Raw genomic sequence first — 26,386 nt, forward strand, 5'->3', positions numbered from 1 at the left:
GTATACTCCGTTGGTATATATCTAACACCGTCTTCAAATAGAAATACCTTCTACTAAGTCCTCTAAGAATCTAGAAATCACTCACCACATAGTAACAACTAATTTAAAACTTAAACCAGCCAACTGTGTGTGAACATGCAAACAATATATGCAAAAGTGAAAAGCACATAAAGAACAAAAGATTATGATTTGAATACACCTGTTGTAGTGCTCGTTGATGTTGTGCGTTTGCATTGATGCATTGCTGATGTGCAGATTGCTTCTCTTTGCTCTTTGTAGACATTGCATGTCTCCTCCCTTCCTAATTTGTGTGCACGGTAGGTGGACTATTGGGATGTGTTTGTATGCTCTTGTTTAGCTGAGATCTCTGCAAAATGTCTTATTAACAAACAAGAAAAGAAAAGAAAAGAATAAAATTTGTTATTGGTGCGAATCACCGAATATAGACGAGGGAAAAAACCCAGTGGGAGAAAAGTGCCCTGGCTTGTTGATCTTATTGTGGAGTTGATGAGCTTACCCTTGCACTGGTGGTGGATCCATGTCCACTTCTGCTAGAAAGATGGTATCAATCACTTCAAGATGCAAGGACAACTCTGTACAAAAGCCGGCCTTTGGAAAAGGTGGTAGAGGAAGGAGTGCTTCCTTGCTAAAATATGGCATTGGTTCTATGGGAAGGTTAAGCAAACAATTCCGATTTTGGAATTGCTCAATATAGGTACTCATAGTGATCCAAAATTGACATGTTGAGGTTGGGGGAAGAAGGGCTTGCAAGATAGGTGGTTGCAAGTCATTTATGCATGTATCCCTCCATTGTTGTGCTTGAACCTCCTCAGGTAATCTACGTTGATTTGGTTCTTGGTCTGGTACTCTCACATCAAGAAGGTTATGGCATTGGGGTGTAATTCCCACAATTTGTTTCATTAAGTCCGTGCCATATCGTCGAAGGTAAGAGCGGCATAGCCAACAAATGTGTGAAGCTTCCCCTAATACGAGTCGTGCACATTCTTGACAATGTGAAAATGGATGATGCTGTTGATAGAATAAAGTGACAAAGTGATTCCCACAGCAAATTTTACCTAAGGGAGCATAAAAGTACCTAGAATGAGTTTGAAAAGGAGGAGCACTATAACCCCCGCGATGTTCAGGTTGAGTACTATCAGGGTCAATGCATGGTGGACATGTATCTCGCCAAGTATCCATCAGGAGGTATCTGGGCGTAGAACAATGAAATTTGGAAACTTCAAACTTTATACACTCATATCGATCATTACAATCCCTATCAAAAACAATGTAGTTAAGATCATCTAAAAAAGAACACAATCCTGTAAAGGCAGAAGGAACCACATTGGTAAAAGTGAGACTATTCAAACACTGATCTACCAAAGAGCTTCAATTGTAGTGTTAATGCCTTACCTTTGGTTTTGGGTATTATCATGAAGCAGAGATTGAAAGAAGTGGACAAACATTGTCCCAAGCTTTCATTCCGTAGTTTTGGCCCTTTTTCAATAGTTAAGAAGTTAAGTGATGTCTCCATGAAGTTAAAGTTGCCTGCTAGTTAGACAATGCATGATGTTTTCCATGTTTCTTGGCTAAAACCATATGTTGGTCTAGAAGTGTTTGATGTTTCAGATGAACAGTAGCCAGACGTGGTAGACAAGGTAGAAGTGATTGAGCCTGAGCAGATCCTTCTTCATTGATGGAAGCATGGTTCCGGTCGACGAATTCGTCAGTTCTATACGAAATTCCGAGATCGAGGCACCCACGAAGCCGTATGGCTCGACGAGGAGTTCTTCCAGGAGTACTCCCAGTTATTGGCAGACTACTTGGAAGCCATGAACCTGCCGCCAAGCTAATCAGGAGGGAATGTCACATGCACTCTGCACTCAGTGCATGGTGACAAGATGGCTCATCATCAGAAGTGCAACAGTTGTACAGTATTAGAACCCAGTAGGATGATATTTGTCGTACGCCGTGACCCCATTGTACATCCTCAGTCCTGGATAAGTAAGGCATGAGCTACGTAGGTCATTCCTCAGCCTTAGCAGGTCAGTCAGTCAGTCAAGTTCCTTAACCCACTCGGAGAGAATCATTCATGCATGTAGAGTCAGTAGAAGCCTTAGGGTTTGCATCAGAAAGCACTCTCCATTCTGCATAATATGCATGCATATGCCTGTGCATCATTTAGAACATCCCAGAAGCCTTAGGGAATTTACTAGGATTTATGTGGTATTTTTTTCGTATTTTATAGTATTTATTTAGCATTATTTGCATTATTTGTCATTTATAAATATAAACTTTATTAAATGACCAGCCAACTTGACCAACCTCCAGTTAGTATAAAGAGGCTTTGCATAGGGCTTAGTTTATCATTCAGTCTTCAGTGTGCTAAGAGCTTTCCTCCTCAGCCCTAGGAGTTCCCTTGCCTTTAGCTCTAGACTAGTCTCATCCAGCCCTTGGAGTGCTTGAGGTTGCTTCAACCAGCCTTGTTCATCCAACACCTGCAGTTCAGTAGTCCCTACAGCCCTAGGCGCTTGCAACCAGCATCAGTTCAGTCCTTGAATCAGCATACAGCCTGCGTTTTCTGCATGTGAACTAGCCGTACAGTCATCTGCGTTTACAGTTCAGTTCAGTAGCACACCTGCGTTTCTGTCCAACAGCAACACACCTGTGTTTTAGTCGAGCATCATCCCTACAGGTCTGCGTTTCAGTCTACAGCAGTTCTCAGTCCTGAATCATCAGTTTACATCAGTATCCAGTCTTCTGTGCATCATCCATACATGTAACAGTCATCTGGTGAAGGTAACACAGCATTCATAAGCATTTACAGCATTCTAACATAGCTTAGAACAGTCCACCATATCCTTTTCTCAGCCTCAGGTGTGGAGCCCTTGCTCATGCCCTTGGGAAGAGTGCATAGGCTCGAGATCAGGTCATCGAGGTGTTTCTACAGCCGTGTACAGTTTAGCCAATCTCCGATCCTCCGAGATCTTGCGTTTGGCTTATCTACAGTCCACAGTCATTCTCTCTAAGGAAATAAAGCAAATACTATCTCGTTATCGGGATAGGGGGCCCTTCAGTGGGTAATTCGGGACCCAATCTGGTGTACAGTTCTCATATCTCTCTCTCATATCTCTTTAAAGTTTGAAGTATTTAAATGGATTGCTAAACTCACGAAACTTAGGATACAGAAGACGGTGTGAGCATTTGTGTGACAGGATCTTCCAATACAAAGACTTCTGCTGCATATCACAGACCGGGAGATAAGTCCTGGCGGCCTGTTCTGTGACCCCATCCTCCGTGTTGCCGCTGTCAAACAAGACAACGACTCTCTGGCCACCTATGTAGCCAAAGGACTTGAGCAATTCGTTGCGCTCATACTCCTGGTCATGGACGCCCTTCTGCTTATCTGTTCGAGCTCTCGGCTAATAATTGGTCCCACTGAAGCACCGGGGTTTGAAGAACTAGGGGTAGCCGCTGGGGTTTGTGTGGGAGCTGAGCTCACCACGGAAGTTGTGGAGGCGGCGGCGGCGGGCTTTGGAGGCTTCTTCGGACAATCCCGAGAAGTATGTCCTTTTGTATGACAAAAGAAACATCTACCCTCCTCCTTGTACTGAGAAAGCTCCTCAGCACTCAACTTGCCACCTGTCTTGCCTGCCTCCGCTTTCTGGTCTGGAGTAAGCTTAGACGCATTGTTCGAGTTCTTGGAGCCAGAGGCTCTCGGGCTCTGTCCTAGGGGGAAGACCCCGTCTGGTTCTGGCTTTTGCCCCCCGAGGCGGTAGCCCTAGGAGAAGCCGGCTAGGAAGTCTTGGGCTTGCCACCATTATGTTTCATTTCTGCACTCTGCGTAAGCGAGAGTGCGTCTTCATAAGTGGTTGGCCTAAACATACGCACCTCCCATTGGATTTGCGTGTCCAGGCCATACAAAAACTACCCTTTCTTGTCCATATCAGATAAGCCTAATTGCAGACATAAAGTCGAAATTCTATTGGCAAACTGAAGGATTGGTTGCGCGTTCTGACGTGCTCCCCTGAACTCGTCTTCGAGTCGCTCAAGGTAGTGGGGTGGTAGAAACCGCTGCTTAAGGTCGCGGACAAACTCGTCCCACACATAACCTGCTATACCTACTCTGGTGTGGGCATGAGCCTGCTGAGTCCACTAAGGAATGACCTCACCTTCCAAGTACCAACTGGCTAAGATCACTCTGTCAGTATCTGTTTTCCTAAGTGCGGCAAAGTAAGCTTCAAATTGATGCAACCATGAATAAAGAGTTGTGGGATCGAGTTTACCATTATACTTACTGAAGTTCATTTTCTCGGGAAAATGATTCGAGGGCGCCGCCGGTGTCAATCTGGCGTCCAATTCTTTGAGGTAACGCTCGTGTTCCACGCGTCGCATGGCTTCGTCTTCTCATTGTTGGATCTCCAATGCACGCATCTGTAACTCAAGCAAAGAGTTTGGCTGTGGCTGTGACCTCGCGAGAGGGTCCCTGTGTCGAGGATCTGGAATCTGGTATACGGAAGGAGAGGGAGGAGGAGATGGGAAACACGACGTTGGAGAGCGGGTACGCTCCTCCAGTGCCAAGATCTGCGTCTTTTGCTCATCCAACTTGGCTGTCTTTTCTGCGATTGCTCGCATCATTTGCTGGAACATGTCTGTGACACTCAAGCCTGGTGCCCTAGCTGGGCTGCCTGGTGCACTCTGGTCCCATGGTTCTTGGTCTCTCTCGTCGTCGAAGCTCGCCATAGCAGGAAAATGCACTTCCTTTCCGGAACGCAATTTGACCATCCACTATCTGTGTGGGAGACGTCTGGAGGCTTCCGGAGGCTGAAAACCAACCGTCCTTAGAGGGACAGGAGTCACTCCGAAAAGGGTAGTCCACCGGCGTCTAAAAACCAACCACACGAGCGAGAAAAGATTCTGGTTTCTTTGCTGAATCTTTGTATTTGAAGTAGGCTCTGATACCACGGTAACATGTGGAAGCTTCGGAGAAGAATCGGTAACTTCAATACTCAAAAATCAGCACTCTTTTCGCGACGGAAATTAACGCACAAACTGAAAGGAGACGTGCAGAAAAAAGAGAGAGGGAGAGAGAGATGGAGAGGACACAGTATTGGGTCTCAAATACCCTCTGGAGGGCCCCCACCACGGATGGTGTATTTGCTTTATTAGAATGATGTAAATTTGAAAGAAAATACAGAAATCTTGGACCTTTCTTGGCTGGGAATTCCCTGCCCCTGCCCTTGACCTGAAATCCTTCACCCCTTTGCTTAGCACCCTCTTGGCTTGTCTAGCCTCTTATGCTTGAGCTCTTGGTGAAGAATGAGATGAATGAATGGGATTGTGGGCATCTCTATTTATACTACTCCATTATGAGCAGTCGGCCAGTACTACTGCAGTTGGCCAGTTCCCTTTCTGCCCACGACTGAGATCACAGCATTAAATGCTGGAAAAAATACATAAACTGCTGCGCATCACTTTACTGCATGGCTGGGCACTTAGGCGCCTGCTGCCTGGGAGGCTGGGTACTGAATACCCCCTTTTCTGGAGGCTGGGCAGCCTGTATGGGCTGCCCCATACTTGCTTTATACCTCTCCTAGGGCTGGATAACCAGTCGGCTACCCCTGACCTGCCCCTAGGGCTGTCCTACAGCCCTCAATGGCCTACCCATGGCTGATGGGTACAGCCAGGGCCTTCCTGGCCCTCATGGGGGTGGTTTCACACCATCCCCATGCCCACACTACGACTTGGGGTAGCCCTATGGGCTGGCCCCTTGTCCTAAACACTAACTACTCAGTGATTTGGCATCCGGTACCATACCATATACACAGAGTCACTGACATCATTCCAGAGGGAGACTCCCAGTGCGGACTGGCACTGTTTCATGTGCAGGACAGTGCACACCTGACCTTAGACTCCTGTGCAGGACAATGCACACCTGACCTTGGACAACTGAGATGGATCCCTGGCTGACTCGTCCCGGACTGGGCTCACATGGGACCAGTTCACCATCCCAGGTCCTGCACCTTTTGTACAGAAATGTCTACATGGCATCCAAGTGTGGGATGCACGTGACACCCAAAGCTTCCACATGTGACAATCTTGGTGGACTCACAATTTGGGTTTTTGCCTCTGAATGGGACTAGTTTGTCATTGATCTGAAGAATTGGTTTCTACTGCCTCATTATCTTGAGTGGCTCGAGGACGAGTTTCAGGGATTGCGCCAAAACACGCAACCAGTCCTCCAATTTGCCAACAAAGTCACTCACTTGGATTTATAGTGCAATTCTTGTATGGTTTAGACATGCAAACCCAATGGTATGTGTGTATGTTTGAACCATCGATCTTCAAATGGCACTAGTGCTCGCACAAAGTGCCGAGATGATGAAGTACAATGATGGAAGCCCAGGTCACACAACTTTCGGTTAGCGAATCAATTAGACATGGGATTGACGTAGAAGGAAATTTCATAATCTATGTTCCTTCTTGTGTTTCCGTCCAGAAGGAGGGAGTCCTTTTTTATTGGAATGAGGCCTCTGGAGGAAGGAGACTCTGCAATGCTCTGGCGAAGTTCATGGGGTCAAGATTTTAGTACTTTTTTATCAAGTCAATAAGGAGGATTTGATTTCTCCTACAATTGTGGAGAAAGCTAAGTTGTTAGTAACACCCACAACAGTTTACAGTGTATGAGGTGCTTTCTGAGGTGGAGTTTGTTACACTGATTGAGCGGGGGGGAAATGTAGAACTCAAGATGCATGGTCAAAAAGAGACATTCATTTATTTGGCTCCTTTTCAGGAATTGGATATATTTCTAAGCATCAAATTCATGGGTTAGTATGACCTAATAATTAGTTGGTAACTTCACACCATCACCAATGGTTGATAACTTTGAACTCGTTACTCCAGTGATATCCTTGATGTGAGAGGGTTACTCAAGGGTGGTTCACTATCCACTATCTAGATAAGGTTATGTGTATCTCAAATGCATATCGCCAAAGCTTGAGTGTACCCATTTCATTCGTTGCGGACAATTGTTCGGTTGACTCGAAGACTCGTGTTGCTCCAAAGCACTTAGTTTAGAATGTTTGGCATTTCAAATGGAGGACTCACTTACCAAAAAATCCTTTAGCCATTCCATGTAGAACACTTGCGCCTATGTGCTAGGGTTTTCCAGAGATAGAAAGAAGAGTGCGGCGGAATCACACATACAACACTTATGAGTCCTAAACTATTGCTTTGTATTATGTACAAGAAAGAAGTAATACAATTGAAATTCAAGTACAAGATAATAAAGACGTCAAATCACAGCCTTGTAACCTACTGTTCACTCTTGACTTAGCACTTTGCCTATAAAGAAACGCTCTGTGAAATACGAACGCTGCGTGAAACACAATGCTGAGGAAAGCAAATGAATATGATGATTTGGCTACTCACGTGTGTGTGTGTACCAATGCTCCTAGTTGGCCAGTAGTAGCTGTCAGCGAGCTGTACCACCCTGACTGCCACATCATTAGTTTCATGTCACTGTCACCACGTGGTAGCGCCACATGTCACTTGTGTTGTCCGACCCTGCCCGTCGGTTGCTATTTGATGTCTGGCTTTGCCTTGCATACTCATAGGTGTGTCACATTCTCCCCTACTTGCATTGCAACTGTCCTCAGTTGCATGGTGTATATATAAAGTGTCCTTCCATAAAAGGAAAAGATCCAAGCAAAGCTCATCCAAGATACCCAAGATCTCGAACATTGCGAGACCTCTTTGTGTCCAATGTGAAGGCTCAAAGACTTGTAGAGAAACTTGCGGATGACCAGCTTCTACCTGATCAAGCACCGTTTATCCAACCGTCTATTAAAAAACATTGCACACCTTTGAGTATTCCCCAGTAGCCCACGAGAAGAACACTCTAGAGAATGGCCGAACAAAACTCTACTATCCAAACTCTAGCCACTAATGCATCAGCTTAGATGGAGCACAAGAATTGCTTGCACCTCTCCAATGCACCTTGAAGGAAGAAAGTAGTTCCAAGAACCATACTCCTCATAAACTTTGTAGAAAATATGTATCCATCAGTACTGCTCGGCACATGTGTGTCTAAACCACTTGTCCTGTGGAACATACTCCAAGTAATACATCCGCTGATACACTGAAGTCAAAACCTGGTTGTTGTCGGCACAGTCTCCAAGAAATCTCTCTCTTGTGAAGATACACCAAGTGGCCTATCCTCCCATGACGAAGATATATGTAATGACATGTCCTCTTGTGGTGTCTCCATGACATTAGACACTGAAGATACTCCACCCAATGCAAATGGCAGGTGAGAAGAGTCCTCCTAAACAACCCCAAAAACTGAAGCGATCGCCACTGAAGCCAAAGATTCTCCTTTGAGTGCAAATGACAACTATGGAGACTCTCCTCAGAGACCTGGCTGAAAACTTCCTCTTTTTGTACTTGTGGTATGATGCAATGAAGCACCCTCAGTGTGTGCTCAACTCGAGAAATAAAAAAAGCCGAGACGCGCGCACATGCATCTCCTTCACACTCATCCTCTGATTCTAAAGACGCCTTCTCGTTGGACTGCTCCTTTGGTTCTGAAGAAGCCTCCTCCTTGGATTGCTTCTCCAAGGTCTTTGGACAATCCTTCACGATTTGCTCGGTGGAGTCACATTCAAAGCATTGTTCGACAACCATCTTGGCGCGACGCTCTTCAAGGGTGAGGCGAGTCCTCGAGGCTCCCCCCACTTGCCTTGTCCTTACAATCCTTAGCCTTGGACTGGCTACCTTGTCTTTGTCTTTTTGCTACCCTTGTTGTCGAGTCCTAGACTTGGAACTTTCTTGCGTCCAAGGGTTGTAGCAAGACAAAGCACATTTGAAAGATCATGGGACCGATGTGCACGAACATTTGCGTGCAAACAGTTCCAAACCATCCACAAATCACTCAACCTGCTTTGACCATTGGACGGTCCTTGGGAGCACGAGCAAAAGCTTATTCGCCATGTTTCTGCATAGGATTCTCCCACTGTTTCTTCAGTTCACGTTGGTAATCTACACGAATAAACTGCTTCAAGACCGCCTTGTGGCGGCAGTCTGAAGGGAGAAGAATTAGGGTTTCATGTGGGAGACATACACAGAGAAGAAGGAGAGAGAGAGAGAGAGAGTTGTGGGGATAAGTCAACTCAATAGAATGAGTGTGTGACTCCCCTATCACACATGTATATTTGCACTAGTACACATAGTGCACTTAGTACATTAAAAGTACTAAGTGTACTATGTACTATAAAACTCATGGGCTAGTACACACTATAAGGGTGGGCATAATGCCTTTACCCCAACAACCTCCCACTTAAAGGCAAAGTGCCCTTAAATGAAGGAAAAGAAAAATCAGCATGTACATGATAATATACAAGGCCATATCAAGGCTGAAACTGGCCTCATCCAATCCCCATCAAGTGTCTGCAATGAGCAAACCGCTCCGGAGGTAAACTCTTTGTCAACAGATCAGCCGGGTTGTCATCCGTATGAATCTTAACAAGCTGAATTTGCTTGTTCTCTATCACCTCTCTGATGAAGTGATACTTCACATCCACATGCTTCGTCTTTGCATGAAAGACAGGGTTCTTTGCCAACTGGATGGCACTCTGACTGTCACAATGCAACAATGGAATATCCCCTGTATAACCCAAATCAACCACTAACCGAGATAGCCATAATGCCTCCTTGCAAGCCTCTGTGGCTGCAATATACTCGGCCTCAGTAGTAGATAAGGCAGTGCACTTCTGCATCCTGGATATCCATGACACAGCACCTCCTGTGAATGTAAACACATAACCGGTAGTAGACTTCCAGTTATCTGGATGACCGGCATAATCCGAATCCGTGTAACCATGCACTAATGCATCCTATTTGCCAAAGCATATGCACATATCCTGTGTGCCCTTCAGGTATCTCATGACACCTTTCACTGCTTCCCAATGCTTCTTGCCAGGTTTGGCCATGTATCTAGAAACCACTCCCACTGCAAATGCAATGTCCGGCCTAGTAGCAACCATGGCATACATGAGACTGCCACAAGTTGAAGCATACGGAATCTTGGCCATATCAGCTCTGTCACTATCCGACTGTGGGCTGTCCATAGCACTGAGTTTCACATATGGAGGCAAAGGAGTACTAGTCTTCTTCCCCCCGTCCATATTGAACCTTTGCAAAACTTTGCCAATGTATTCCTTCTGAGACAAATACAACACATGCTGATTTCTGTCCCGAAGTATCCGCATACCCAAAATGTGATTTGCATCACCCAAATCCTTCATATCAAAGGTCTGATGCAGCCTCTTCTTCAAGGCATCCATCTCTTTACGAGATTTCCTGGCAACATATCATCAACATACAAGATGAGGATCAATAGACTGCCATCCAAAGCTTTCTTGGTGTATAAGCAGTGATCTATGTCACTTCTCCTGAAATCCTGTGATTTCATGAATGTATCAAATTTATGATACCATTCCCTTGGTGCCTGTTTGAGCCCATAAAGACTCTTTTTCAGCTTGCATACAAGCTTCTCCTTTCCCCTTACTGCATAACCCTCTGGCTGTTGCATATATATCTCCTCATGGAGATCACCGTGAAGAAAAGCAGTCTTCACATCCATCTGAATTAAATCCAGATCATCATGAGCAACCAAAGCTAATACAGCTCTAAGTGTGGTCATTTTGACCACTGGAGAGAAGATCTCATCAAAGTCAACACCATATTCCTGCTTGAAGCCGTTAGCCACTAACCTGGCTTTGTATCTTGGCTTTGCATCAGGTGCAACTTTGAGCCTGTAAACCCACTTACAAGGCAAAACCTTCTTGCCTGTAGGCAAATGCACCAACTTCCATGTTCCATTTTTGTGCAGAGAATCCATCTCTGACTTCATAGCACGCTCCCAAAGAGCCTTGTCTGCCCTCTGTAAAGCCTCCTTATAACAAAAGGGCTCTCCATAGTCAGTAAAGCATCAAGTAATCAACCCCTGGAACAAACCTGTCAGGGGCTCTGGAGAGTCTTGTGGACCTCCGTACCCAATGACCATCATTTGCAGGTTGCTGTCCAGCCTGCATATCACCTATTGGTGGCTCCTGTTCCATGCCATAAGGTTGAAAGATCATGCCCGGTATCTCCTCTAACTGTGGCATATCCATCGGGATATCTTCTGCCATCTCTGGCTGTCCATTTGGACCATTTTCAGCACCATTTAAGGGCTGGTTTTGTTGCTGTAATGGCTGATTTACAGCCCTTGGTTGTTGTCCATGATGTCCATCATCATCAAAGATGACTCTGCCAGGCTCCTGTTGCCTTGCAGGCTCCTTATACATGCATGTTTCATAAAAAATGACATCATTGCTGCGTATAATCTTTCTATTCACTGGATCCCAAAGTCTATATCCCATTTCACCTCTGTCACCATATCCTAGGAATATGCATTTGTGAGACTTAGGATCAAGTTTGGTGCGCATTTCCCTGCGTATGTGCACGTACGCAACGCAACCAAACACTCTCAAGTGCTTGTAGGACGGAGGCTTCCCTGTCCATACTTCCTCTGGCACTTTCCCACCAAGCCTCGTGTTAGGTGACCTGTTTATAAGATGAACGGCTGTCATAACAGCTTCAGCCCAAAAAACCATGAGGTAACGCAGCATGTGACAACATAGAACGGACCTTCTCCTGAATGGTCCTGTTCATCCTCTCTGCTGTCCCGTTTTGTGGAGGATCATAAGGAGTAGAGAGCTCCCTCTTTAATTAGCATCATCAAGCTGTCCAGTAGAAAGCAGGTTCTTCCTGATCTCAGGCACATGCCTGACATCATGGAGCATAAGCTGTGAGCCATCTGAAAACACAAGCCTCATATCACCTCTGCCAAGAATCTTGCATGCATTGTTGTCACCCAAATAAACTACTCCTTCATTGCCAGCAGTATACCTGACAAACAAGTCTCTGCAACCTGTGACATGAAAGGAGGCACCTGAATCAATGATCCATGAGTGCTACCTGTTATGCCCACCCTTATAGTGTGTACAAGCCCATAAGTTATAGTACATAGTACACTTAGTACTTTTAATGTACTAAGTGCACTATGTGTACTAGTGCAATATACATGTGTGATAGGGGAGTCACACACTCACTTGATGAGTTGACTTATCCCCACAACTCTCTCTCTCTCTCTCTCCCTTGTTGTTTCTCTGTGTATGTCTCCCACATGACCTAACCCTAATTCTCCCATCAACTGGTATCAGAGCCAGTGCCCTTCGAATCTCTGTGCAGACAGCAGCTCGACTCTCCCATTCAATTGGTCGTGGTGGCAAAAGGTAGCCAACAGCCAGTTGTAGGCTTGCAGCAAAGCAGTGAAGTGTAAGCAGGCTTGCTCGTGTGAATGTGGTGAGGCGTTCATCAGCCAGCGAACACAAGCAAAGGCAGTCGGAGTAGTCAGGCGCCTACAGCAACTGAAGCGCAAGGACACGACAAGAGCACCACACAGGCTGCGTCCAACAGGAGAAGAACCAGCAGGCAGCGCAGCAGGTAGTCTACGCTGCCCAACAGTCGCAGCAGCCAAAGCAGCATAGCGGGGCGTCCATCGAGTACTAGTCTTAGTACTAGGCGAAATAGGCGGCATCGCAGCAACGGAGCGAACAACCAGAGTCGTCGACTGCAAGTGTAGGCGCTAGGTGAAACTGAAGCGAAAGCGTAAAAGCCATACAACTAGGCGAAGGCTTTCGATCGTAGGCTGGCGGGCGTTGAGCCATTGGCGAAGGCTTGTTAATCACCATCAGCACGTGGCCCATACTAATTGCCCAGAGCCGCCCTCGCTTCAGCCATCTGTTGCCCAGCTTCTTGTTGCCGCCGACTGGACCCCTCGCTTCACCCACTGCAGTCCAACAGAAGGAGATGGAGTAGGAGATCTTAACCTATGGACTCGTTAGCCTCGTGCTTCAATGGAATGCTGTAGAAGAAGCAACAAGCAGGAGCAACAGCATCAACATCAGCAAGAATTGCCCCCCTCTCCTGCAACAACATCTGCAAATTGAAGAAAAATCAGAAATTACAAGGTATTTGCCTCGATTTTTTTTTGGGATTTGCAATTGAGCAAGTACAATCAACAATTGAGTAGGTACAGGTGCCCAATTGCTCAATTTTTGAGCAAAATTGGGTGACATTGGTCACAATCAGGATAAATTTGCAGGAAATTGGTCAAATCAGGATCAATTTGCAGGAAATTGAATGTCAAAATTTGGGGCTTTTGATGTAATTGTGCAATTAAGCACTCATACATGCTGTATGATGTGAAAAATCGCACATTTGGGCAAAATTGCAGTGCAAATCAAGGGGCTTTTGTGCCGATTTGGTTGATTTGCATGCAGGCAATCGCGTTTGATGCTGTGGATAATGTGTTGATGCCTTACAAGCACTCAATGTGCCTGTAAATCAAGGGGCTTTCATGTATTTGATGTATATGTGGCCAGGGGGAAGCATCGTGAACACTCTGGATGCCTTCATGTGCTTCAATGTACCATGTATGATCAAAAATTGATCTTAAATCAAGGGGCTTTTCAAGTTCGTATGCATGTTGAGCTTGGCAAAGCAGCAGGCAATACATTTATGCCTTGAATCCTCAAAAATCAGCTTGCAGTCAAGGGGCTTTTGCCCAATTTCTGTTCGGGACTGTTGTATGCAGTGTACAGGACTGTAAAAGTCTGATTTTCACTCATTTGGACAGCCAGGAGAGCATTTATTGCTATTGTACCTGCTGGTACAGATTTGGCACAGCTTTGTGCATGTTTTGGCATGGCTGTACACTGTTTTGAGTGACCAAAAGGTTCAAATTCAGCTGCTGTACTTGCCGGTACAGGTTTGGTACATCATTGGTGAGCACTTGGTACTGCTGTACAGTACTTTGGAAGGGCAAAAGAGCACATTTAAGGTGCTGTCCAAAATCTGCAGCAACCAGATTTTGGTGTTTTCATCACATAAAGTGGGAGGAAAATCGAATTCTTGCTTCCGCAGTGGGAGTTAAAGCTTGGGAGAAAAACTGTGAGCACTTTGTGTGCTTTTGGTGCAGTGTTTGCACATTTTGCAGGGAGTCAGGCATTTACAGGTTGCATATTGCTATGGCAACCACAGGTGAGAGCTCTTCATTGCTTCACATCAAGAAGCTTGAAGGCTCGCATAATTATGATATTTGGCAAACCCAGTGCTACAATGTGTTGCTCCAGAAAAAGCAGCACAAGCCTATCAAAGAAAGGGGTGTGATGCCCGCTTCTCTTACTGCTGAAGAGTGGGAAGATATGGATGAGCTGGCAAGATCTACTATCATGTTGTCTGTGTCAGACTCATTACTTTTCAGCATTCGTGAAGAGAAGACAGCTTGGGGAATGTGGCAGAGATTGCAGGACTTGTATGCCCAACAAAGTGCCTCAAGCAAAGTGTATTGGTTGAAGAAACTCATAGGTCTTCAGATGAAGGAAGGGGCGTCTATGACAGCCCATCTAAATGAGTTTAATGGTATTGTCAGCCAGGTCATTAATCAAAAGTTGGCGATGGACGATGAGTTCAAAGCCACTTTTTTGTTATGCACTTTGCCAGAGAGTTGGGACACATTCAGGACAGCCACTAGCAATTCGCATGCTATGCTGTCATATGCAGATGTTGAGGGTGCTCTTCTTCAAGAAGAAATGAACAGGAAAAACAACTCTGTTTGAAAGTCCAATGCAATGAATGCACGTGGGAGATCCCAACAAAGGGGAAAAAGCCAAGAAAGGGGAAGGAGCAAGTCTCGCTCCAAAAAGGATTTGGAATGCCATTATTGTGGCAAGAAGGGACACATTAAAAAGCAATGCTACAAATGGAAAAATGATCAAAAAGAAAAGGGAAAAGGCAAAGACAAAGAGAAGGATGAAGCCAAAGATGTAAAGCCAAAGGGCAAAAGTGGAGCCAAGATTGAAGAAATCAATGTGTCACATGCAGGTGGCAGTGAGGATGAGGTCCTATTTACTTCTTCACTTGATGCCCATTCACTTCTTACAGGTGGTCATGGTATGCACTCATGGATCATTGATTCAGGTGCCTCCTTTCATGTCACAGGTTGCAGAGACTTGTTTGTCAGGTATACTGCTGGCAATGAAGGAGTGGTTTATTTGGGTGATAACCATGCATGCAAGATTCTTGGCAGAGGTGATGTGAGGCTTGTGTTTTCAGATGGCTCACAGCTTATGCTCCATGATGTCAGGCATGTGTCTGAGATCAAGAAGAATCTGCTTTCTACTGGACAGCTTGATGATGCTGATTATGTTACGACATTTGGTAGTGGAAAGTGGAAAATTAGTAAGGGCTCACTGGTTGTTGCCAGAGGCTCTAAGGTGGACACTCTTTATTTCATGCATGCAGGTGTTTGTCACCATGCTAATGTAAATGCAACCGAGCTGCCGGAAATTTCTATGTGGCATAGCCGGTTGGGACACATGAGTGTCAAGGGAATGGAGCAATTGTCTCGTTTGGGTTACTTGCCTTCTCTAAAGTTTTCAAGTTTTCAGTTTTGTGAGCATTGTATATATGGTAGGCAACTACAGTGCCCCCACAAGAAAGCTCTTGGACAGAAAGATGCTCAGTTAGAGCTTGTGCATACAGATGTATGTGAGATGCCTCAGCTTTCTTTGGGAGGGGCAAAATATTTTGTGTCTTTTATTGATGATGCCACACGCAAGGTGTGGGTTTATCCTCTTCGTTTAAAGAGTGATACATTCTCAGTGTTTGAGAAGTTTGTTGCTCTTGTTGAAAATCAAACTGGCAAAACACTGAAGGCTTTGCGTTCCGACAATGGTGGAGAGTATATGTCCAAACAGTTTCAGGACTTTTGTGATGCTAAAGGCATCAAGAGGGAGCTCTCTACTCCTTATGATCCTCCACAAAACGGGACAGCAGAGAGGATGAACAGGACCATACAGGAGAAGGTCCGTTCTATGTTGTCACATGCTGCATTACCTCATGGTTTTTGGGCTGAAGCTGTTATGACAGCCGTTCACCTTATAAACAGGTCACCTAACACGAGGCTTGGTGGGAAAGTGCCAGAAGAAGTATGGACAGGGAAGCCTCCGTCATACAAGCACTTGAGAGTGTTTGGTTGCGTTGCGTACGTGCACATACGCAGGGAAATGCGCACCAAACTTGATCCTAAGTCTCATAAATGCATATTCCTAGGATATGGTGACAGAGGTGAAATGGGGTATAGACTTTGGGATCCCATAAATAGAAAGATTATACGCAGCAATGATGTCATTTTTGATGAAACATGCATGTATAAGGAGCCTGCAAGGCAACAGGAGCCTGGCAGAGTCATCTTTGATGATGATGGACATCATGGACAACAACAAAGGGCTGTAAATCAGCCATTACAGCAGGAAAACCAGCCCTTAAATGGTGCTGAAAATGGTCCAAATGGACAGCCAGAGATGGCAGAAGATATCCCTATGGATATACCACAGTTGGAAGAGATACCGGGCATGATTTTTCAGCCTTATGGCATGGAACAGGAGCCACCAATGGGTGATATGCAGGCTGGACAGCAACCTGCAAATGATGGTCATTGGGTACGGAGGTCCACAAGACCCTCCAGAGCCCCTGACAGGTTTGTTCCAGGGGTTGACTACTTGATGCTCACTGACTGTGGGGAGCCCTCATGTTATAAAGAGGCTTTACAGAGGGCAGACAAAGCTCTATGGGAGCGTGCCATGAAGTCAGAGATGGATTCTCTGCACAAAAATGGAACTTGGAAGTTGGTGCCTTTGCCTGCAGGCAAGAAGGTTTTGCCATGCAAGTGGGTTTACAGGCTCAAAGTTGCACCAGATGCAAAGCCAAGATACAAAGCCAGGTTAGTGGCTAAGGGCTTCAAGCAGGAATATGGTGTGGACTTTGATGAGATCTTCTCTCCAGTGGTCAAAATGACCACACTTAGAGCTGTGTTGGCTTTGGTTGCGCATGATGATCTGGACTTGATCCAGATGGATGTAAAGACCGCTTTTCTTCACGGTGATCTCCATGAGGAGATATATATGCAACAGCCAGAGGGTTATGCAGTAAGTGGAAAGGAGAAGCTTGTATGCAAGCTGAAAAAGAGTCTTTATGGGCTCAAACAGGCACCAAGAGAATGGTATCATAAATTTGATACATTCATGAAATCTCAGAAATTCAGGAGAAGTGACATAGATCACTGCTTGTACACCAAGAAAGCTTTGGATGGCAGTCTCTTGATTCTCATTTTGTATGTTGATGATATGTTGATTGCCGGGAAATCTCGTAAAGAGATGGATGCCTTGAAGCCGAGGCTGCATCAAACCTTTGATATGAAGGATTTGGGTGATGCAAATCACATCTTGGGGATGCGGATACTTCGGGACAGAAATCAGCATGTGTTGTATTTGTCTCAGAAGGAATACATTGGCAAAGTCTTGCAGAGGTTCAATATGGACGGGGGGAAGAAGACTAGTACTCCTTTACCTCCATATGTGAAACTCAGTGCTATGGACAGCCCACAGTCGGATAGAGACAGGGCTGATATGGCCAAGATTCCGTATGCTTCAGCTTGTGGCAGTCTCATGTATGCCATGGTTGCTACTAGGCCGGACATTGCATTTGCAGTGGGAGTGGTTTCTAGATACATGGCCAACCCTGGCAAGAAGCATTGGGAAGCAGTGAAAGGTGTCATGAGATACCTGAAGGGCACACAGGATATGTGCATTTGCTTTGGCAAACAGGATGCATTAGTGCATGGTTACACGGATTCGGATTATGCCGGTCATCCAGGTAACCGGAAGTCTACTACCGGTTATGTATTTACATTCACAGGAGGTGCTGTGTCATGGATATCCAGGATGCAGAAGTGCATTGCCTTATCTACTACAGAGGCCGAGTATATTGCAGCCACAGAGGCTTGCAAGGAGGCATTATGGCTATCTCGGTTAGTGGTTGATTTGGGATATACAGGGGATATTCCATTGTTGCATTGTGACAGTCAGAGTGCCATCCAGTTGGCAAAGAACCCTGTCTTTTATGCAAAGACGAAGCATGTGGATGTGAAGTATCACTTCATCAGAGAGGTGATAGAGAACAAGCAAATTCAGCTTGTTAAGATTCATACGGATGACAACCCGGCTGATCTGTTGACAAAGAGTTTGCCTCCGGAGCGGTTTGCTCATTGCAGACACTTGATGGGCATTGGATGAGGCCATTTTCAGCCTTGATATGGCCTTGTATATTATCATGTACATGCTGATTTTTTCTTTTCCTTTACTTAAGGGCACTTTGCCTTTAAGTGGGAGGTTGTTGGGGTAAAGGCGTTATGCCCACCCTTATAGTGTGTACAAGCCCATAAGTTATAGTACATAGTACACTTAGTACTTTTAATGTACTAAGTGCACTATGTGTACTAGTGCAATATACATGTGTGATAGGGGAGTCACACACTCACTTGATGAGTTGACTTATCCCCACAACTCTCTCTCTCTCTCTCTCCCTTGTTGTTTCTCTGTGTATGTCTCCCACATGACCTAACCCTAATTCTCCCATCACTACCATGACCATCTCCTGCAAGAAGTGAATGGGCATCAAGTGAAGACATGAATAGGACCTCATCCTCACTGTCACCTGCATGTGACACATTGACTTCTTCAATCTTGACTCCACTTTTGCCCTTTGGCTTTGCATCTTTGGCTTCATCTTTGTCTTTGTCCTTTCCTTTGCCCTTTTCCTTTTGATCATTCTTCCATTTGTAGCATTGCTTTTTGATGTGTCCCTTCTTGCCACAATAATGGCATTCCAAGTCCTTTTTGGAGCGGGACTTGCTCCTTCCCCGTTCTTGGCTTTTACCCCTTTGTTGGGATCTCCCACGTGCATTCATTGCATTGGACTTTCCAACAGAGTTGTTCTTCTTGTTCATCTCTTCTTGAAGAAGAGCACCCTCCACATCTGCATATGACAGCATAGCATTGGAATTGCTAGTGGCTGTCCTGAATGTGTCCCAACTCTCTGGCAAAGTGCATAAGAGAAAGGTAGCTTTGAACTCATCGTCCATTGCCAACTTTTGATTGATAACCATGGCATACATGAGACTGCCACAAGCTGAAGTATACGGAATCTTGGCCATATCAGCCCTGTCACTATCCGACTGTGGGCTGTCCATAGCACTGAGTTTCACATATGGAGGCAAAGGAGTACTAGTCTTCTTTGGGCTGCCATAGACGCCCCTTCCTTCATTTGAAGACCTATGAGTTTCTTCAACCAATACACTTTGCTTGAGGCACTTTGCTGGGCATACAAGTCCTGCAATCTTTGCCACATTCCCCAAGTTGTCTTCTCTTCACGTATGCTGAAAAGTAAAGAGTCTGACACAGACAACATGATAGTAGATCTTGCCAGCTCATCCATATCTTCCCATTCTTCAGCAGTAAGAGAAGTGGGCATTACACCCCTTTCTTTGATGGGCTTGTGCTGCTTCTTCTGGAGCAACACATTATAGCACTGGGTTTGCCAAATCTCATAATTATGTGAGCCTTCAAGCTTCTTGATGTGAAGCAATGAAGAGCTCTCACTTGTGGTTGCCATAGCAATATGCAACCTGTCAATGCCTGACTCCCTGCAAGATGTGCAAACACTGCACCAAAGCACACTAAGTGCTCATAGTTGTTCTTCCAAAGTTTATCTCCCACTGCGGAAGCACGAATGTACCTTTTCTCCCACTGTATGTGATAAAATCACCAAAATCTGGTTGCTGCAGATTTAGGACAGCACCTTAAATGTGCTCTGTTCCCCTTCCAAAGTACTGTACAACAGTACCAAGTGCTCACCAATGATGTACCAAATCTGTACCGGCAAGTACAGCAGCTGAAATTGAGCCTTTTCCTCACTCAAATCAATGTGCAGCCATGCCAAAACTTGTACAAGGTTGTACCAAATCTGTACCAGTAAGTACAGTAGCAATAAATGCTCTCCTGGCTGTCCAAATGAGTGAAAATTAGACTTTTACAGTCCCCACCATTGCATACAACAGTCCCGAACAGAAATTGGGCAAAAGCCCCTTGACTGCAAGTGGATTTCTGAGGATTCAAGGCACAAAAGTCTTGCCTGCTGCTTTGCCAAGCTCAACAAGCATAAAATCTTGAAAAGCCCCTTGATTCAAGATCAATTTCTGATCATACATGGTACATTAACGCACATGAAGGCATCTAGAGTGTTCACAATGCTTCCCCCTGGCCACATATACATCCAATACACAAAAGCCCCTTGATTTATAGGCACATTGAGTGCTTGACAGGCATCAACACATTGCCCAAAGCATCAAATGCGAGTGCCTGCATGCAAATCAACCCAATCGGCACAAAAGCCCTTTGATTTGCACTCCAATTTCCTGCAATTTTGGCCCAAATGTGAGATTGCTCACATCATACAGCATGTATGAATGCCCAATGGCACAATTACATCAAAAGCCCCAAATTTTGACATCCAATTTCCTGCAAATTGATCCTGAATGTGACCAATGTCACCCAATTTTGCCAATTTTGCTCAAAATTTGAGCAATTTGGCACCTGTACCTGCTCAATTGATAATTGTACCTGCTCAATTGCAAATCCCAAAAAAAAATTGAAGCAAAATATCTTTGAAATCAACTGATTTCTGTTTTGCAGGAAAAGGTAGGGGAGTCGTATTTGCTCTGATGAGGTGCTGCTATTGTGAATGCCCCTTTACTGGATAGCCTTGTGAACTGGCTGATGCTGCTGCAGAAAAACTGTGCAGATGGCAGTTCCTCAGGCGAGAGCTCCTCAGGCGTGCTGCAGAAGACTGAGTCGACTCAGGTCAGCAACAAGGCATGGAATCAAACTGACAGGCGACGGGCAAGCTAAGTAGTCGTGATGCGTGGTCAAACTGACAGGCGTTTGCCTCACGGCAGGGCGACGCTAGTGTTGCGAACTCTGTAGCGTGGAGTCAAACTGACAGGCGACGGGCTCCACCTCCTTCACATACTCGTCAGTGCCGTGTATTCGCGTATCCGCCCAACGCCTGCGTGCGCTGTTGGCGTTGGTGCGTAGCTCTCCTCGTGGGCAACAGGACCTCCATGGGGACACGTAAGCGTGTCTTTGTTACGCCTTGGCCAGCGCTACACGTGACGGGAACTTTTTTGTTGACGTCGCCTCCGCCTTTTCACCAGCAGCTCGAGCGAAGCTCCGCCAGCCTGTTTGTTGCTGCCGCCTCTCACTGTCTTGCAGCACCCAACATGACAGCAAGCTCTCCGAAATCAGAAACAGGCCGCCCTAGTAAAGCTCTCCTCTGCTCGTGCCAAGCTCAAGGCTCCATAGCCGAGCTTCTTCTTCGCGATGAAGACGACTCCACACACCCGCACACACACGGACACAACCGTGGCTCTGATACCAGTTGAAGGGAGAAGAATTAGGGTTTCATGTGGGAGACATACACAGAGAAGAAGGAGAGAGAGAGAGAGAGAGAGTTGTGGGGATAAGTCAACTCAATAGAATGAGTGTGTGACTCCCCTATCACACATGTATATTTGCACTAGTACACATAGTGCACTTAGTACATTAAAAGTACTAAGTGTACTATGTACTATAAAACTCATGGGCTAGTACACACTATAAGGGTGGGCATAATGCCTTTACCCCAACACAGTCATCCCAGAACAAGTCACAGAGTGGTTTCTAAGGTGATCTTCCCACCACAAGAGAGCGGCACCCATCAATATCGTACGCACCAAATGGAGCTGAAAAATATTTGAGCCACCTACTGCTGCCAACGTGGCAGCCATCGCATGTGTCCAATTGGTGACGACTTCTCCGTCCATCTTCCTATTGAACTTGGGAGGCTCCATTAATGAGCTTGTTCCTCACCGAGGTATGGAGGAAGAACTCGGCAAACCAGGAGTCCCCCGACGTCAAGGGGTTTAGGCGAGCAGTAACTGTCGAGAGAATCTGGTGGAGGACACTGCGAAAGAGACAAAACGGTGAGACAAAGGACGTCTCTCTTGCCGACTACGTGCAGGTGTAGAATGGATTGGAAGTGAAGCTCATCCATTACATCCTTGCCTACATCCAAGACTCCTCCAGAAAGTTTTGCCACTTCGTCCTCAGAATCCTACAACACTTGCGGGCCCTTGTAGATTCTAGATTTGGAATACTAGGTGCTTGAGGCGCGATGAGGTAAGGGTTTGGTGGGGCAAGGAAGCACAATATACCCCAAATAACCTAGGTGCAATGAAGAGAGCCCAAATATTTACTTTTCCCAAACCTGAACTAGTGCACTATTGGAATCTAGGTGCTCTACCCTAAGCAAGCAGTCAAGTTTCAACGCACACGGTGCCAGAAAAGAAAAGAAATTTGCCAATTCCCTAGGCTCTTATACCAACTGTTGGAACCCTTGTGCCTACGTGCTAGAGTTTTCTAGAGATAGAAAGAAGAGTGCGGCGGAATCACACATACAACACACACACGAGTCCTAAACTACTGCTTTGTATTATGTACAAGAAGGAAGTAATACAATTGAAATTCAAGTACATGTCGGAATACCCAGCAAATATGAGACAAACAACTGAGAGCACACGGAGCAAGACTCCACGATGAAGATGAGCACACGCAAGAGAGAACCACTAGCGTGAAAACGTAGAACTGAGTGTGGAAGAACAAACGCAGAAGAGAGAGAGAGAAGCTGTATAAACTCTGCTATAATCCGGTACACAATACCCAATGATACAAGAGGAGTGGGGGCCAGGGGTGATATCTATATCACCCCTCAGTGCTGGTCGGCCAGCATAAAAGTAGCCGACATCACCTGAATGTCCACAACTGAATAAAATAGCAAGTCGGCCAGTATATGCAAGTCGGCCAGGACATATATCAGTCGGCCAGGCCTGGACATATTTTCCCCATATATCATAGAAGAGTCCAAGATCCTTCGTACTCTGCACTGTGCAGATACCGCAAGATCCGCAATCTTGTGTCCCAATGAGTCTTCAAAGGGGTCTGCGTGAATGAGCTCAATAGCCCCACGGGGAAGCTCAAGTCCAATTTGGTGTTCAGCAACCAAATCAATGAACCAAACCGCTTCCAATACAAAGTGGCATCAACCTGCTCACAAGGATCATCAACTGTAACTTTGGTATGCCAAGTCCTAGGAACCTGCCGAAGACCATACGAGGCCTTCTAGAACCTATAAACCACCCCCTCTGAACCTTGAACTTTAAAGCCTGGAGGCTGCTCAATAGACACCTCCTCTTGCAAGTCACCATCTGCCACTTGCTTGGCTTTCTTGCAAGTCCCTTGGCAAAGAGCTTCCTCAACTACAGGAGGCTCTTTATCCCGAATGATATGAGACATCAAAGCACAGTTCACCTGTAAAGGCTCCTCTGATTGACGAATGCAAGAACTGGAATGTACCTGCCTATTGCTGCCAACATCTGGCAAGCCATCCCACCATCTGGTCCCAGAAAGCTTGCTGTAGGCCTTGCGATCGCTGGCCAGTCAAGGCCTCAGAACCTCCGCCTTGTGGAGGATTCGTAAAACACTCTTCCTAATCCAAGACCATAGGCACAAGCTCCTCCCATGTGATGCTGCTGAGCTTGCCAGTGGTGATCAAAAAGAGGAGTAGAAAGCTGAGTACTGAGAGGTCAGATGAGACAGCGAAGTGATGGCCATGTCCTCTAAAGATATCTCCTTCCTAGCCTGAAGAACCTCTTGCTGAAGAGCTTGCAACTTGTTGATGTGCTCCCGCATCGTCGAAGACTTTGCAAGATCCATCACCCACATTTGCACTTCCAAGGAGATCCGCTTATGGGTGATACCTTGTTATACAGAGAAGCCAAATGCTGCCAAATCCCTCTGGCCAGCGTCATATATTTTATATGATTAATCACTTGTGGTGTGCAATTAAGGAAGATGAAAGAACGCACACGGGCATTGGCACGATCCCACAACTTTGCCTGAGCCTCCCGTTCTTTCCGAGTAGAGGGTAAAAGCTCCCCGTCCTCCAACTCTGGCCGTGGAACACCAACAATAAGGAAATCAGCCAAGTCATAAGACTCCAATACAGACTCCATCATAACCTTCCAGATGCCATAGTTGGTCCCGTCCAACTGTCGTTCCACCGGGAACGTGGGTAGAGTAGGGATCTTCACGTGCTTCTCAGCCATCTCAAGCAAGTCTGCCATCTCGGGGGGATTACTTTGGTCTTGTGAAGGGAGGTGGGTAGGAAAAACAATGAAGAAGAGGCTACAACTAATATGCAAGGTGGCTGTCCAACGGTAATGGCCGCCTTCTACCCAATCTCCAAGTCCCGAACAGCCCAAGAGATCTCCAATTAGCACCAAAAAACCAGCAGTCCTGCAAGGGCTTCAAATCTCCCACAAGCTCTCCAAGGTCTTCAAGAAACAGTCCCGCAAGCTCTCCAATGTTTCCAACCTTCAAGCCACCTGGGGCTCTGATACCATGTTGGAATACGCAGCGGATAGGAGAAACGATTGAGAGCACAGCAGCAACACTCCAAGATGAAGATGAGCAAACGCAAGAGAGAACCATTCACCGCCACATCTTGTACTGTTAGTAGTAGGTGCATACTCGTAGGTGTCTCACATTCCATCTCAGGTTAGTTCAGTTTAGCATGATGTTCTCACAGTTTCTCGTAATAATTTACTTTGTGAGCAGTCAAAGCCTGAACCAAGCACAAAGGGGCCGGGCATGTGGAACCATCCTTTGGGGGGATAAAAAAAGGGTGCTGCCTGGCATGCAAAGGGTAAGAGAAGGGAAGGGGAAAAAAGAAAAGGGGGGGGGGAGGGGGGGGGGGTGGGGGGTGTGCATCTCTGATTACCCTTCCCCCCCCCCTCCCCATTAACTCTTCATCGTCTTCCACTTCAGCCCTAAGAGCAGAAAATACAAGCCTTGAGCGCCCTTCGGCTACCCCTGATTAAGCCCAGAGCAGCAGCAAATCAGGTTGCCTTTAAAGAAGTTATTTCAGCAGAACACGGGTTCGGGGGGTGGTTTCCTTGCATTGGGAGGGAGTGCCAGTGTGGATGTATGCTCAGTTTCGGTGCTGTCTAAACAACTCATGTGCTTAATTCTCGTATGTTAAGATTATTGCTTTCCGCAAGACTGTGAATCGCTTGTTTGCTGCTAGTTAAATCCATCACAAGGTTGGGTTGTGTGTTTCTTGCAGGGTAAGATCCCTCGCAGATCGAGTTGTTTTTCGGCAGGCCAATTTAAAGAATGGTACCGGAGCTGCCCAATTTGTTTGATAAGTTTTGGATTCAATATTTTGCTGCATCACTTCTATGGATTTGTGTGATTTTTTTGTAGCAAATTTCACGAATGCAATATTGACTGGATCACAATTTGATGGTAAGTTGAGGTCTGTGGTTGCTCATACTGCCTCTTTCAGAAGCTTTCGGAGGCTTGTAAATTAACGAGATCTAGGCCTAGTAGGGTGTACCATCTGTGTGTAAAAGAACTCCTTGTTTGTATTGTAGGTTATAACCTATGGTTGCTTACAATTGTTTCATCATTAAACAGGGGCGGACATCACAGGGGCTGATTTCACCGATTCGATCATAGATAAATCTCAACGCTTGAAGATGTGTAAGAAAGCTGAGGGCACAAACCCTGTGACTGGTGTAGACACAAGGGAGAGCTTGTTCTGCTAGTGCTTTGGCTTGTCAGGAGCTTTCTCAGTCCACCTGTGTGTGTGTGTGTGTGTGTGTGTGTGTGTGTGTGTTTCCATGGCAAAACAATATGTGCAGAAGCAATCCCTCTTCACCTAAGAATGAGAGATTTTATTGGCCAAAATATCCATGCCACCTTTTTGAGGTGTTGCTAGGCTTAGGTGTTGGCTGCTGTATGGTGGGTTGCAAAATCCTAGTCTATGGTTGGACTATGTTATGGCTTTGTAATGTATCCAAAATCTGTCACAACAAATTAATTAATAGGGAGCCCAAAAAAGAATTTGGGTGCTTAGTTCTATTAATCTTGTCATTTTGAAGGGTGACCTGGCCAGTCATACTGGCCCATACCAAGCCTTAGAAGTTTTAACTTTTGATATTCTACACAGTAACTTTTCACATCAATGCATAGATTTTAAAAACAAGAATTAAAATTATGACATTATTATCATTTTTAATGAATTATAATTAAAGAAAATACAGTAAAGAGTGGCAATGTATACATACATAATAATATGATACATAGCCATGCAAAATACATATTCATATTGATAAAACGAATTGCAAGGCAATCTATGTCTTTTAACATGCTGCACTTTTTGCAAAGCAAAACATCCATCAAATTTAGGCTCTGCATGGTAGACACGTAAGGAAGAAAAA

The 26,386-nt window shown here is 45.6% G+C and overlaps 1 protein-coding gene across 2 annotated transcripts in view; it reads left to right on the top strand.

The window, feature by feature from the left end:
• The window catches only part of LOC147619195 (uncharacterized), a 39,747-nt gene extending 13,620 nt beyond the window's left edge, over window positions 1-26,127 (top strand). Inside the window, exons 4-6 of one of the 2 annotated variants that reach the window (XM_086773486.1) lie at window positions 25,228-25,280; window positions 25,368-25,409; window positions 25,581-26,127. In XM_086773486.1, the coding sequence (XP_086629612.1) occupies window positions 25,228-25,280; window positions 25,368-25,409; window positions 25,581-25,711 (226 nt within the window). In that variant the 3' untranslated portion in view covers window positions 25,712-26,127. The remainder of the gene's footprint in view (window positions 1-25,227; window positions 25,281-25,367; window positions 25,410-25,580) is intronic. The other variant, XM_086773487.1, reaches the window with a different exon arrangement.
• Window positions 26,128-26,386: the final 259 nt, after the last annotated feature.

Source organism: Cibotium barometz, chromosome 33 (assembly GCF_041138505.1).
Source record: "Cibotium barometz isolate CiBa-2024 chromosome 33, ASM4113850v1, whole genome shotgun sequence".
Lineage (NCBI taxonomy): Eukaryota > Viridiplantae > Streptophyta > Polypodiopsida > Cyatheales > Cibotiaceae > Cibotium > Cibotium barometz.